Source organism: Vanacampus margaritifer, chromosome 6 (genome assembly GCF_051991255.1).
Source record: "Vanacampus margaritifer isolate UIUO_Vmar chromosome 6, RoL_Vmar_1.0, whole genome shotgun sequence".
In the NCBI taxonomy this organism is placed as follows: Eukaryota; Metazoa; Chordata; class Actinopteri; order Syngnathiformes; family Syngnathidae; genus Vanacampus; species Vanacampus margaritifer.
This window is the reverse complement of record NC_135437.1, coordinates 17,156,850-17,172,888: the sequence shown is the minus strand read 5'-3', so window position 1 is coordinate 17,172,888 and position 16,039 is coordinate 17,156,850. Positions and strand designations below refer to the sequence as shown.

The 16,039-nt window shown below is 38.0% G+C and overlaps 2 protein-coding genes across 3 annotated transcripts in view; one reads left to right on the top strand and one right to left on the bottom strand.

The window, feature by feature from the left end:
• iqsec3b (IQ motif and Sec7 domain ArfGEF 3b) overlaps positions 1-10,553 on the top strand; it is a 49,388-nt gene extending 38,835 nt beyond the window's left edge. Inside the window, exons 12-15 of one of the 2 annotated variants that reach the window (XM_077568617.1) lie at positions 503-661; positions 907-999; positions 2,544-2,590; positions 4,809-10,553. In XM_077568617.1, the coding sequence (XP_077424743.1) occupies positions 503-661; positions 907-999; positions 2,544-2,590; positions 4,809-5,228 (719 nt within the window). In that variant the 3' untranslated portion in view covers positions 5,229-10,553. The remainder of the gene's footprint in view (positions 1-502; positions 662-906; positions 1,000-2,543; positions 2,591-4,808) is intronic. The other variant, XM_077568618.1, reaches the window with a different exon arrangement.
• A 1,562-nt stretch (positions 10,554-12,115) lies between these two features.
• Positions 12,116-16,039, bottom strand: part of ptprq (protein tyrosine phosphatase receptor type Q) — a 39,708-nt gene continuing 35,784 nt past the window's right edge. The window contains 3 exon segments of the mRNA XM_077568616.1: positions 12,116-12,543; positions 13,215-13,338; positions 14,965-15,100. Coding sequence (XP_077424742.1) covers positions 12,506-12,543; positions 13,215-13,338; positions 14,965-15,100 — 298 coding nt within the window. The 3' untranslated portion in view covers positions 12,116-12,505.

The window sequence follows — 16,039 nt, the reverse complement described above, 5'->3', positions numbered from 1 at the left end:
CAAGTGGCATGACGAGGAACTAGCAATGGGAGAAACGACAAAACTTGGAAACGACAATGGACCGACCCGGATTGGACAAACACTACAGACTAAATACACCGACACTAATGAGACACACCTGGGGAACACAATAGGCTGAGGGCACCGATTGGTCAGACACACTGGGAAGGGACGAAAAACAGGTGGACGTGATCAGACATAACGAGGCAAGGGGAGAAATCAGGAACACCAACCACAGACAAAAACAACAAACATACCCATAATAAACAAAATCCAACCCCTACAAAGCGGAAACCTAACAAAATGTTTAGATTAAAGTGTATGTGATGCATTAAAAGCATTGTAAAATCTTCCCTAGTAGGAGTTCACTTCAAATCAAAATGGCCGACTTCCTGTCCATCCAATTTTGTTATTTAACAGAGGGCGCTATTTACTACTATCTGTTTCACAATACTGGATAATAACAATGAATGACCGCGTCGTGTGTTCTGTCTGGCGCCAGACTACGCCCATGGCGTCACCATGCTGAGCCCGTTTACCTCCGAGAAGAAGCAGCTGGTCAGCTTTTGCTCGCCAAGCGGGGAGGAGCTGCGGAAATTCGCCGAGGAGCTGCGAGAGGCCATTTCCGAAGTCAACGAGATGGAGCACATACATATCCAGTGTAAGGCAAAAGTACTCACACGCCATACTTCAGTAGAAGTACAGATACTCAACTCTTTTACTTTTGTAAAATCAAAAAGTGGAGACTCGAGCGATGGTTAAAAGCCATCAGGAAAACAAATAGTCAAGTAAATCTACTTGAGTACACAAGTATTAGTTATAGTATCCCACCACTGAAGGCATTTGACGACTATACACTCAAGTGTGTATAACTCACACTCGTGTTTATCTTTTGACGTTTTTAAGGGGAACTGGAGAGGCAACAGGGCATCCAGCCTCACAGCATACACACCAATGGCGGCCAAGTGGACGCACACACAGGACACGGGTCCCCCTCAGGTGAAGACTAAAGTCCAGCAATCCATTTTATATAGCACAAGCAAGTATCAGTGTACTTAATGGGAGTGGTTCCTTTTGCCAGGTTTCTATACAAATGTCCAGTGATGAATTAGTTGTTGTATTAAGTTGTTTAAAAAAAAAAAAGAAAAAAAAAAGAAGCTAATTTGTTCTGCCCCAAAGCTAGCCACAGGCTAAAAGTTGCTATTTATGTGTATCTATGTGTATTCACTAAAGGACGGTCAATCTTAAAAGTTTTTTGGGGGGGCAAAAAAAAAAAAGTTAAGCCCTAATGCACGTCGTGTTAAATCTCCTTATCTCGCTCACTGGAGAAAAGCAAATAAGCATTTTTTTTTTTATCCCCGAACTGCTGAAGCGTTTCCTTGCACACACAAAAAAAAAAAATCCCTCAAAACGACAGCTTCCCTACTTAGTGCTGATTAGAAGCCCGGAAAGATGGGAATATTTTAATTTAATTACTGTGCATGTCGGCGGTATTTGTAGCTGTTAGCTGTCAAGGTTGCGCATAATATCAGTGCTATTTGGGACATATGCATTCATATGTCATACAAACAAATGGAAAGTAGATTTCAAGCGTAGGAACCTTTAGCTCTGCTGAGTTTTTTTTTTCAAAATCTATCATCCTGTTTAAAGTCTGAATAAACTCAAATTTATTGACTTGACCGACATGGTAGCCAGTCTGCCACTATATTCATTCTTTATGAACCAGGAAGTAGCCTGATAGTTAAAAAACGAATAGTCAACCCTGTCTATTTTTTTTTTTTTAAATCCATGAACCTGTTAGTCTGAATGAATCTGAATTTATTGATTTCTCACAGCTGAACTGTCCACAACACACACCCTGACATGATAGTCAAGTCTGCCACTATCTAACATCGTTCTTTACAAACCAGGAAGTAGCCTGCTAGCTAGCTAACAAACAAACAAACCAAGACAAAATATGGCAAACAATGTAAGTGTCCCCCCCATTTAAGAAGAAAAACTGTACAATCTTGTCATGTTAGTGTAGCACATGTTATGTTATGTTTTTAATGACAAGCTTTTACAAACTCCAAGATGTGACAGTAGACTTGCTGGAGCAGATTAGAGCTCGGAGTAAGATTCTAACGTAAAAGAATAGCGTATTAAACACTGACTATTTAAACAGCGATATTTTTAACCAATCCTGGCATAATAATGAAAGTCCGCTAACTTACTGCTAACATACACTGTGAAACACCATAGATGGGCTAACGGAAATTAGCATCGATGTTACGGTAATATAAACCTTCAAACAACTTCTACTTTACTTTCTGCTACGTCATCATTTCTTTAAAAAAAGACTGCTTAAAAATGCAATATAGCAATTTCATGAACAATAGCCTATAGTAATCAATAACACATGTACAATGTGGTTCAACCTTGGAGTTCTACCGAGTGACTCATTTATTCACTGACACAAATGCCTTTGTGGAGGTATTCTTTCACCTCCTGAGTGCTCATGATATTCTGAAGTGCGCCTGTTGACTCCTTGTGTGCTCCGGCAGGTCAACAGGACGTGTACGATAAAAGCGGCAACAACAACGCTGTGGAGGTGAGTGCCAAAACCACTCTTGTCTCCCTCAGGTAAGTGTGTGTGCTCGTTCACCTCCGTTGGGTCTTGTCTGCTTCTCTGTCAATGTGCGTGTGTGAGAATGCGCGCGCGTGTGTGACACATAAAGAAGAAAGTCATGCTTGGCTTTAACAATGATAATAATAATAATAAAAAAAAAAAAAGGTTTAAAGCTCCACTTGGGGCTCATCACCGAGGATACAAAGGCAGCCTAGAGGCCGTCGAGTGGATCATCCGCCACTTGCCGCGGAGCAAACATCCATTCTCCATCAGCTGCTGCTAAGCCTCGACGAGGCAAACATAAGACAGCCCGTGTGTGTTTGTGTCCACCGTGTGTGTTTCTTCTCCCTTTCACCGTGTGTCTCTCTCCCGCCTCGGCCAGTCCTTTTGAGACATGTCAGTCAGTGTGTTAGGGAGGCACCATGCCCTCGGTGTCACTTTATCCCTCGATCTTCTACTAAATACACCCACACCCCACTCACCCACCTGCAATACAACACCCCCCCCCCCCACACACACCCCTTACGACCTCTCCTCTCTTTACAGGACACTAGTGAGAGTTTGGATGCGGTGTAAACGGTTTGTAGCGTATACAGTGCAGTAATCCTTCACTATTCCAGGGGGCTCGGTACAGAGCCTGAATGCAAAAAAAAGAAAGAAAAAAAACTCTTGATAAATAATTGAGTCAAAATATTGGGTCTTTTTTTCCCCCATTTTAAATTATGCAAGTAATTAACTAATTAGAAAAAGATGAGAATGAGAGTTTTAAGTGGATCAAAAAATGTTGAAGACAATAAATAATAATTAAAAAAATAATTTAAAAAAACAACATAACAGGTGCTTTTCAAATTTGACGGGGAATTTTTTTTGATTAAAAAGCCTTTTTAATTAAGTTATTAATTATAATTAATCAAAATTCTAAGATGTGAATAATCTGATTAAAAAATGTAAGTTTGACAGCTCTACTTTTACTAGAAAACAGTCAAATAAAATCAACTTGAAATACAAGGGACCACTGTGCCATATATACTGTGTGTGTGTATATATATATATATATATATCAGTAAGAAATAAAAGATAGCATAATAAAAATGTATTCACAGTGCACCACTATTCACAGGGGATAGGAACTGGGCTGGCCCATGAATAGCGAAAATCTGCATTTAACTGACAAAAAAAAAAGGGAATGCCAAAGCGGTTCTCTCTGGAAAGTTAAACATTAAAGGACATTGTATTGAAACACAGTTAAATATTCTGCTTGTAATTCATATCTTTATTGTTGCAAGTGTTAGGGGACCAAAAATAAGAGATATATATATTTTTTTATTTTTTTTATTCATCAGCCTAAAAAAGATATCCGGCCCTAGTATTTATTACATCATATTTATGGAATTTTACAATGAAATATTAAAATATCTGACTATTGCACATAAACCTTTAACTCATTGACTCCCAGCCATTTTCACTGAAGTAACCCCCCTTCGCTCCCGGCTGTTTTACTAGATTTTGACAGATTTTGCAAGGCCCACAGAATATTGTGTTCTATTGCTATAAAAACATGAAACCTACCAAATGAAAGATTAGTCTCTTCTTTCATCAGGAAAAAAAGTATGTTTCTATCTGTTTCAGTTTCGCAGCAATTAGCATTAGAATATAGCCAAGTGTCATCATTATTCACAAATCTGGTTAGAACTGTGGGTAAATGTTTGCAACATGGCCCTGGTTGGTCTCTTATACTCTGCTGCTACCTGCTGGCCGTTTTTGTAATTATTACCATGGCTCTATCCGTTTGCTGCACTTCAGAGGCTGAATCAAAGCCTTCTGTACGCTCTAGCATAAATTAAAAAAAAACTTTAAAAAAACATATAAATACGTCTTTGGGACACTTAAAACATTGAAAATAGAATGTATTCATATGTTTTTGGGAGCAAATGAGTTAAAAGACATTTTTTTTGGTATAGATGGGCATTTTACACAGCATCCTAACTTTTTGGAGTCGGTCTTATTTTAGCCGGAATATACTGCAAAAATGATTGCGAAGGCGAGAAAGCGTGTGCCTGTGTGTGTGTTGCACGCGCTGACCGTGCACGCCACCTCCGTGCATGCCTGCATGCCCCCGTGCGTGTCACACCAGAGGGCTGCGTAAGGCTGCGTTCAGGCTGGTAACTCCCCGTGCGTTCTCTGGCTGTTCCTAAACTAGGTGTCAATTCACAACAGGCTGCAGACCTACCAACTGAGCCCGCCCAGCGTTGAGCCGACGCCCCCCCTGGCCCTGACCGGCCCGCCCGCCCTGCTGGGCCCCGCCCCGGCCGGGGAGCTGCGCCCGGAGACGCTGATCCAATGCCAGCAGATTGTCAAAGTCATCGTGGTGGACCAGAGCGGGCGGGGCCGCATGGAGGCCTTCCTCAGCCAGGGCCCGGCCGCCCACCAACTCCTGCGCTCGGCCATGTCCACGCCCGTCCACGTCCAGGGAGACGGGCCCCAGCCCCCACTGCCGCCGCCCCCGCCCCCTTACAACCACCCGCACCAGTTCTGCCCGCCGGACTCGCCCATGCCATTGCATCACACCATGCCGCTCATGCGCAGACGCAATTCCAGCGGCTCGCGCAGCATCGTCTGAGCCCCCCCTCATCCCCCGTCCCCTGAAACAAACAAACAAACAGCCACTATGATCCCCCCCCTCGTGGCCCACAACATGGAGTTGTTGGGACGCCATTTTGTAAAGACAATTGGCCTGCTCGCTGAGCACGTCGGTCCCAGGTTGCGACATTGTTTGTACACAAGCGGCAGCCCCAAAAAAGCGTCAAGATCCCCAAAAAGCAGGGGTGCGCAAACTTATGTGCTCAAGGGCCACATTTGGTTTCGAAAATCAACAGACGGTTCATTTTTAGACACGGTACACAAAAACAAAAACATAAAAACGTTCAAATACGTAAACTGATTAATTGATGCCGGTTCTTAATTTTTTCATTATTTATAACTTATTTATTGATAATAATAATATATATTTTTTACTAATATTTATGTACGCTATTTAATTATCTAAAATATTTAAATATGTATTTAAGGGTCATTTCAATATAATGGATTGAGCAAATTTAAGCATTTAATTGTACTTATAATTATTTATTATATGGAATAAAAATGTTATAGTTAAAAAATATAAAATATAAATATATACAGTATTTATAATGACATATTTATCATCCATTCATTATTGCGTCGTTTGTAAAATTATTTTAATAAAAAAATAATTGATGCTAATTTAAACATTTCATTTATAACTAATTTTGTTTTAATTTATTAACCAATTATTAATTCATTAACCAATTATTTAGCTAAATAAAAAATAATTTTATTTCACAATTTATTTTTGTATTTGATGTAAAATTGTTTATTTTAACAAAAAAAAACTATAATTCATGGTATATTTTTATCACATTTACTTATATTTTATAATGCTTATTTTTTTCATTTAAAATGAATAAATTAAATAATGTTTTTGTTTTGTATTATTTTCAATAAATCATTAATTTAATGATATCAATGATATAAGCAAAAAATAAATTTGAATTGGCCAATTTTAGGATGAAAATGGCTAATTCAATGCAGCAAATAATGTTGTATATGAATAATAATAATAAAAAAAAATCAATACATTTTAATAAACTAACCCTAGAAAAAAGGGCTAACCCATTCTACAGGACAGTGTGTGGGCCAGATATAAGAACGGCGAGGGCCACATGTAGCCCCCGGGCCTTACTTTGCTCACCCCTGCCATAAAACAGAGGACTTTATTGAGAAAACAGGACATTTAAAAAAAAAAAAGACTTTAATCTCAGCACAGGTCTGGCTTCTCAGCAGCGCTGCAATTATTTTTGTTCTTATCTACCGTGAAAAAAGAAGAAAGCTGCCTGGGGTTGCTCTTCTTCCTCGAAGGATCCGACGATGGAGAAAAGTGAGGAAAACACGCAGACGAAGAACGAGAACGGTACAAAGATGTCTCCCCTGCATGTACAGGATCACGTCACACGCGTGGGTTTTCCCCAACGCTTTGATAGCACATCCCGTCACCACAACAAAGTACGCTTTTAGTATTGTGTTAGCAAGCTGTGTTAGGGCCACGCTGGAGATATTTTTTTGATTTTATTTTTATTGATCAAATTACAAACACAACTTGTATTCTCATAAAAGTCGGAGTGTCACGAAAAAAAAAATGATGTTACATGAATGAAGTCCTGACATGTTTATCTTGAAAAAAAAAAAATGCTATAATTTATTGTAGGGATGGGTGAGTACTGGGCCGATACCAGCCTTATTTCAAGGTATCGGGAACTCTTAAAGGACGTCGATACCAGCCATCGATACTAGTCCCCCTGGCCAGTATTTTGGCGCTACTCCGGCCATTTGAATCATATTTGTCTTAGTTATTTAAAATATGTACACCCTTATCATATTTTACATTTTACTTTTATGTTAGTGTAATTTTGTCTCTTTAGTTTCTTTAATCATTTTCGCACATGTTGAAAATGTTTAAATCATGTGTTCATAGTTATCTGCCATTGTGTTAACTGAAATTTATTTATTTTTCCAAAAGTGCTCATCAGGACCCAATTTTGAACATCCCAAATATTTGGGATCGAAATGCTACAATTGGACTTTTTCTCATAAAATAAGGATTTTATTGTAACTTTCATAATCGATTCAATAATCGTTTTTTGTATAACTTCAATCTAAAAAAAAAAGTACTTTTAGTAATATTATGACTTTTTTTATTGTAAAATTACTATGCCATAATTTGTTTGTTTTTTTGTTATATGAAATTAAGATTTTTTCCCCCTCCTAACACGACTTGTAATATCACAAGTTTATCCCCATTATATTTTTGTCCCCCCCCCCATAATTAATTTACATAATATTATTTGACCCTTGCTTCTGAATACAGTTACAAAAATAACTTTTTCTTGCACAACGTAGTTAGGTAAAAACCCAGACCATTTTCCCCCTGAAAAATTACCACCATAATCTCCTAATTTTCAGATTAAATTTTTAATTAAAATTAAGATTTTTATTCTCTAATTATGTGTCTGTCTTTCCCTAAAATTACAACTTTTTTTTTTTATTTAAAAATCTCATTATTCTCATAACATTATGATTATTTGCCAATATTACAGGTTTGACTATATTGCAAAATTGACATTTGTTTTTGTAATATTACTCCTCTATCTATACTAATGAAATGATTCCTTTTCTCATAATGTCACACGGTTATATCTCATAAAATTATGAGTTTTGTCCCCATAAAATTAACAATGTATGCTTGTAATATTTTGACCTAATTTCCATTAAAGAAAAATAAGACTTCCCCCCGTCAAGAAAACTTGATAAAGAAAACAAAGAAACACTTAATTGCTATTAAAATAATGATGAGTTTTTTGGTAAAAAAAAAAATATATAGACATATATTTTTGTAAAATTACTCTCGTGTTCCTGCAATATAATGACTTCATTTTTGCAACATTTTTCGTTATTCCTCACGTCACTATTGCACTATTTTTTTTTCTTTTTTTCGGTGTGGCCCTAACACGTTTGCCAGACATGAAGTAGCAGGAATGCTGAGCGTCCCTCTGACTTGCATTTCCCCTCCTCACGCTGGCACCGTGGCCATAATTCATCAGGCTTCTCTTCCTCTTGTACATTCACTCCTAATGGCTTTCTCCACTGTGAATATTGTTGTTGGTGAAGGCCATTTATCAGCCGGGAAACTCTCACTTATAGCTTTAGTTGAGGAAGAAAAATGAATGGCTCCAAACACACACACATGAACGGGGGGGTTGGATTTAGGTCTGCTCGTAAACTCGCTTTTTGCACTTTTTATGTTCTGGCACAGTGAAAATATATGAAAAAAAAAAAAACAATAATCAGGAAATAAGGAAAAAGCAGCAGCAGCAGGCATTCGGGTTGGACCGCTTTGTACAGCAGAGACGCACCGAGCACGTCTTTTTTTGCACCACAGAATATATTAAAGAGATATTGTAAATATATAGATTCTATTCTGAGAACGTGATCTCGCGTCCGTGTGTGCGTGTGTCTGCGTCTGCTCAATTTGTACAGAGAAGAGTCTAGTTTAAAAAGAGAGACAAACACAGAGCTATAGTTATAATGATGATGATGATTATTAGCGTTTAATATCGGGCGTGGGTGGGTTTGGGGTGGGGATTGGGTGGGGGGGGCGCCCTTGCTAAGTCCTGCAGCCGAGCAGGAAAACTGCAAGCTTTTATAGGTTTTAGAGCGGTTACCATGGCAACACAAGATATTGGTATTATTATTGCAATCGTTGTTACAGTAGTATTGTATCATTAAGAGGAGACGTGCAAAGGGCTACGCTGTTTGGGTGAATACACGCACACACTCGCAAAAAACATAGCAGCCAAATCAACACAGAATCCATTTTAGGAAACGCTCGTCTTCTTCCTGCTTTGTTGTTTGGATTTTTTTTCCCCTTCCGTGACTTTCCACTGACTTGATGAGCGCTATTCAGCATGTAAAAGCTTCGAAAAAACGGACGAAGCGACTTCAGTCTGCGTTTGTATCATAATCGTCGCGTCCACTGATGTCATTTTCTACCATGTTTGTTTACGGTGTGAATGCTGAAGAGCATGTTGGCTTCCAAAATTCCACCTTTTTCATGGCAAAATTCACGGACTATTTAAATGGCAAAATATTCACAACAGCTTTTTCACATCAGTTTTCCACATTTTCCATGGCAAAATTTTAAAAATTGTCCTAAGCATTGCACATTCCATTGTTAAAAGTTTCCAAGTGATTTTCACATTCCGAACAGTTCAACTTTTCTCCAGATTTTTAAAATTTCCAAATAAATGGAGACATTTTCATATAAATAATTCGTCCACATATCTCAACTGATTCAAACAATTTCCGCATAAAAAAATGGTAGATTTTTTGGGGGACATTCCAAAGATGCCTTTTTTTCTCTCCAGAACTCCAAATGGTTAAATTCCCAAAACAAATGGTCAATTTTTAATCACAGCCTTCCACAGAATTCTACATTTTCCGAGAAATTATCCGCAATGAAATCGTTGGACAAAAATGTCTAATCCTTCCACACATTTCTCATCTGATTCAAATGATTTCCACATCAAAAATGTCTGGATTTTTTTTCACATTCCAAAGATTCCATGTTTTCTTCAGAATTATTTATTTTTCACGGCTAAATTCCCAATCAAATGGACATTCTTTTTTCATCAATCAACCTTCCACACTTTTCCCGGAATTCTACATTTTCTGAGAAATTATACCCACTGAATTTCCCCCCCCCCACATTTCTCCACCGAAACTTTCCATGGATTTTTTCCCCCCCACATTCCAAAGATTCCCTCTTTTTTCCAGAACTCCAGGTCTCTTTCTCAACGGATTCAAACCATTCCGACGTCAAAATGTTCAGCTCATTCAGGACTTGGACAAAATTTTCACTATCCAACACTCCTACATTTTCCTGGACTTCCAAATTTCCCACAGCAAAATACTGAAAGTAATAAAGACATTTCTAATCCTTCCACGTCTTGACATTCCCCATTTTCTTCATCTATATCAATTCTACAGCATTTCTGTTCAGCGTCAGTTCTTCAGCATTCACATGCAATTTTTAGACAAAAATGCATTTGATCGTTTTTATTATCTTCCTCCCTGTTCTGAGCCATCCTCCATCCCTCCTTTCCCGCGGTTGTCATGGGGATGTGGCGGCCTCACTGTGGAAGCACTGTCATGAATATTTGCACCCTCACGCTATTTATAAATGAAAACAAAAGAAGATTTCTTAAAGATCAACATGTTTATTATAAAGAAAAAAAAAGAGTATTTCTAATTGTTTTCTTTGTTTGTTTGGAGAGAATGAAAGAATAAAGTAGTTTTTATTCTCTGTGCATCTTTTGTGTGTTGTCAATATTGACTCCGCCGCTCTGATGAAAGATTTTGCAGCAGGTAGATGAAGGGGGCGCTAAGGATGGAGGGCAGGTGGCTTATGGGAAAATCAGCCTGTAATGGTTTTCCTGTGCCTTTAGCACACGGGCGCTGAGCTCATTCATTACGGCACGGGGATGCAATATTGAGTGTGACAGCACTTGAGGAATGTACATGAGGAAATGGATGCAGTGGTCTGCATAAGTATTGGATTGTGATTTGGCCGTATACAACAAACAAAAACAACAAAGACTTTGACAAAGCCTTTGGTCGTTCTCAGGTTGGCGCATGCTGCAGTAGGAAAGGTTAGCATTAGCACAAGACAGGACCGCCCCATCAAAACGCTGCAATTAGTGATCTTGAACTCCTCTTCTCATTAAATTATTATTCTCAGCTGACTTTGGGAGAGAGGCGGAGTTACCAGCCCATCATATAACTTCAAATGATGTCAGTTGGCCAAATACTTGAAAACGGATCCGCGCCACACAAAATGGCCGCCATTCCTAATTGATGAATTTTCTGGTAGTGGAACCTACAATTGCATTTTCATCAATTTTTTTTTTCATCAAATTTGGTCCCAGTTTCTCATACAAAGAAACCATCCAAAGCATTTGCGAAAACATTTCAACAAACATCAAGGCGTACTGACATGTTTGGGCAACATCAGTGAAACATCCTAGCTAAAGTAAGGCCTTCAAAATAAAAGCACACAGTACGGCGCAATAACCACACTCTTTGGCCACATGGTGTCTTATTTACAAGTTGTACTCAACAAAGACGCATAAAATAGTAAGAAAGTGTGGGGACTGAAATTATTATACTGACATGCTTTTATTTTGAAGACATGGCTTAACAGGATGTTACGCTAATATTGCCACAGCTTGTCCGAGTTTTGCAGATTATTGTCTTGGTTTAATAAAATCTTGCATTGTGCAATACGCCTTCCTACCTGTTTTCACACAATGCGACAGAACGTTAAGCGTCATTTAAAAAAGTGTGAGAAACACAACAGGATTCCAAAACTCGTATCAAAGTACGAAAACGGCTCCACCCTTCCGTAAGCCATCAAAGTTAATCGTGATTTTAAATGTTCATGTATCCATATCGTTCGTCACTTATAGTTATTCCACACTGATTTCTGTAATCCTGTAGGTAATCTCTGGAAAATATATTGTTGTTAATATGTTTGGATGTCTGGGATGGATTAAATGTATTCCCTATGGGAAATATTGCTTTTAGGCCGACCTTATCTATTGTGGTGAGGTGTGCAAAGGCCATAATTATTATTTTTTTTTAATTAAAAAAAAAATAAAAATATTAATAATAATAATAATTCAAAAGCCACCCTAAAAACTATTTCATTGTCCAAATACTTTTGGCCCTAACTGTATGTGTTAAATAGCCGAGGCCAGTTTATTTTGTGATGTAACCGCACAATGTCACGACGACTTCATTTGACATACAAGTTGTCGAGGGTGCTGCTAATTCAAGTACTAAAGCTGTAAAAGACAACAAGAAGAAGAAGAATAAAAATTCAAGCGGCTTTTACTGGTGCAAATCACTCTGGAGAAAATGATCTAAACCCAAAATTGGAATGCCGTCAACTCCTCAAAGCGGGCAGCAGAATTTACAAAGATGTAGAAAATCAAAGAAATATGGCTGAATAAATTATCTTACAAAAACACAACAGCTTGCAATATGATCCAGTCATGACAATACGCAGTGGACTCAATGTGTGCAAAAATTGGATAGGACGCTCTGAGTGCTCGCGCTTTTTTTCCTCACCGTAAAAACAGGAAGGTCCTTGAAGGGAGAAACGTTCCAAATGATCCATTTTTGTCCTTTTCATCCTCTTTCTTCTAATGTCCCCCCCCCCCCAAAAAAAATAACACACCGACCTCTGGCAAAGGTGTCCGTCTACATCGTGGTCTCTTCCCATTCCAGTTCAACGTCACCTGTAGACGTATGTGCAGTGAGATGTGTGACCCAACAAGTATGGTGTCAGGTGTGTACACAATTTGATCCGAAAATTTGTACTTATTTACTACCAAAAATAATCAACGCTCTTCCACTAGACAGCAAAATTTGCAATTAATCCTAATTCCTGCTACCTGCAAATATATCCCATTTGTTTCAAATATAAGATGTGATCCCAAAACTTTTTTAGTATCATTTCAAACTCAACCAACACATTAACTTTAACTTTAAAATACTGGGAAAATGCACATGCTGCAATGACTTACCTTTTACCGGACATCCAAAAATGCTAATCTCTTTCACTTCGATATACATTAATTACTACTTTCCTTTTTTTTTTCTTTTTTCTGGAGAGCTCAGTATTGTTCGTCATCATCATTGCTCTTTTTTTTTTTCTCTCTCTCTCTCTCTTTACTCTTACTACTTTCCTATTAGCCATGGCTTTGGTGCCATCTTATGGCATGTTAGTGCAAAGAGCACAAAAATCCAAAATCGATTTTAGAGTGAAGAAATGATGAAGAGTTGCACAGAGAAACAATGTAAATTTGTAAATAGCAACAATGAATAGGTGGAGGCTCACTGCATATATTATTTATACATAAATGAAGTTTTCGAATTAGCTATCGTGCGTGTTGTGTTGTGTTGTTACCTTCCATCGCATCCAGCGAGTCCATCTTCTCCAGAGCCGAGTAGCTGACAAACCAGATGGACTGACTGTTGCCTTTGTTGTTCAGCAGTTCCAGCGTGCTCTGGTGCAAGAAGATGTATTGGGCCTGACACGCACACACACAAACACGCACACGCACGATCCTGAAAACAGCAAGCAACACGAGCAAAACATGCTGATCGCACCAAAATGCGGCATATGTGCAAACAAAAAGCGACAATAAGAACCGTGTGGCCAATCCGTCTTCCCGCTATGCAGAATGCACAACACATACATCCAGCAGACACTTCATTAGACGCTTCTGCACAATCTCATGAGAGCCAATACAAGAGCCTTACCAAAAAAAATCTGCCTTTATCAAATTAATAAGGCTCGGTTTCCATTGATGCGTCACACCGATATATCATTGCGTCTATAATTTGGAGTGTTGAAGGTCATTTAAAAAAAAAAAGTGTTTATGTTGACAAGGCAACACTGGAAAGTTACTTATTATTATTTCTTATTTATGTTGTTATTTTAATTTGATATCAACTGATATCAGGTATCGATACCAGACCGATACCAAGCCTTATTTCAAGGTATCGTATTTGCGCCTTTTGGCTCTTTTATGATTAGGAGCTAGAAATTAGAAATAAGTATAGGAAAGTGCCAATAATTTTCATCCGATTATAAGAAAAAAGGCTATATTGGGATATAATTATCCAAATTATCTGTCATTTTTGGGGGAGAAATGTTACATATCAAAAATAGGGATGTGTGAGTACTAATACCAGCCTTGTTTTGAGGTATCAGTATGCCGCCCTCTTGTGGACATTTTACAATCAGAAACTAGAACTAATAATTTATAAGAACAGAAAATTGCCATTAACTTCATGCAATTTTAAAGAAAAATTTGTGGTGTCCCGATCCGATATTGATTTCAGGTATCGGTCCGATATCAGCCAAAAACTGTATTGGATTATATCGGTCAACATTCAAAATCTCCGATATTAGCACTACAAGCAGATTCCTGTTTGGAATAAATGGGTCATATTTTCTCCTACCTACTGTTTCTGATTATTGTTCTTTGCTTGAATAATATCACTTGATCAAGTCTCTTCTAATATTTCACACACAAAAAATGAATACAAGCATGTTCGTTCCTGCTGATATCGTATCAATATCAATATCGGTATCGGACTGTACTCTAGGCTGCAATATCCGTATCGTATCAGAAGTGAAAATGTTGGACATTAAATTGTACTGGTATCAAACATCCCTATTAATCTCGCATTACGCAAACATAAGAGGAAGCTTAATAGCGTTAGAGAATTAAATTTGATACTAAACAACAAACGTGGATCCAACAATGTAAACACAAACAATGAGCTGTGATAATAACAACAGCGCAGACCCACATCCACGTTGAGACACACAAGCCATCCATCCATTACTAATGAGCAGGCCGGGTGATTTTAGGATAGCGCCGCGCTTTGTCAGGATGGGGGAATCCTGCTCACAATACACGTTTAATCCGCTGCCAGATCATCTTAGTCAAAAAAAGAGAATTTTCTAATAATGCCTCACAGGGAATGGGATCAAAGGGGGGCATGAGGAGTAAAGTAGGACAACTACACAGACATTTGCTGATGCTTAAAAGCAACCCGGCACATTTTAAGAGGATATTCTGCATTATTTTTGACGTGTCGATCGCAGGGTGACAAAAAAAAAAAAAAAAAGTGTGTGTGCTTACCAGATTTTGCACCATGCACATCCTCTCGCTGCGCAGCTCAGCCACCAGGCCGTAAACGTCCACAAAGTCGTGATCTCGGATGTGCTGGATGAGATGGTCCAGAGCGATGAACACGCCCGTTCGGCCCACGCCGGCACTGAGTCCACACACACACACAAACACACACACACACACAGTGACTACAATACATTTGTTCAATTTGTAAATTTGCTCAGAGAATACGACTAACATTCTGTCTATTACCACAAACTAAAAAATGCGAGGTTGTTTTTCTAACTCACTCGTTGATTAACGGTTTGATTTTGAGCACATTGGGTTACTTTGATTATTTTTGAGCCAGCAGATTGGCTTGAAGAATAGATTTGGAGAGCTGAAGTTGGTTGTCATTTTGGATGTGTACTGAAGTTGAAGTTAATTAACTCATTGATGGCTATTGATATCAAAAAGTCATTTGAACCATTTCTATTAGTTTAACATTTTTTTCACATTTGCCAACAAGAGTATGAAAACTAGAAAAAAAAAATTGTACATTTAGAACAGATATAAAATGTATGATTAATCGTGAGTTAACTATTGAAGTCATGCGATTAATTACAATTAAAAAAATTAATTGCCTGACGTGATTTAAAAAAAAAGAAAAGATGATTAAAAATTAGCAGCATCAGGCAATTAATTTTTTAAAATCGTTATTAATTGCATGACTTCACGAGTTAGCTCATGATTAATCACACATTTCATATCTGTTCTAAATGTACAATAAAAAAATTCTAGGTTTTCATACTCTTGTTAACAAAAGTGGAAACATTTTTTAAACTAATAGAAATAGTTCAAATGAATATTTGACGTCTATAACCGTCAATGGCAGTGAATGAGTTAAATGTAAAATTCAGTTGTAAATGTTATCTGGATGGCTCATTGGGTAACACGGCAGATTTTGGTCAAGGGGCTCAGGGTTCAAGTTCTGGTCAGGATGGACAGATTTAAGGGAGTCTGGAACAAAATTTGCACCAAACATTATTTTTAGTGCAGTTTAAAAAGATAATATTAAAGCATTTTCTCACTTCATGCATGCTCC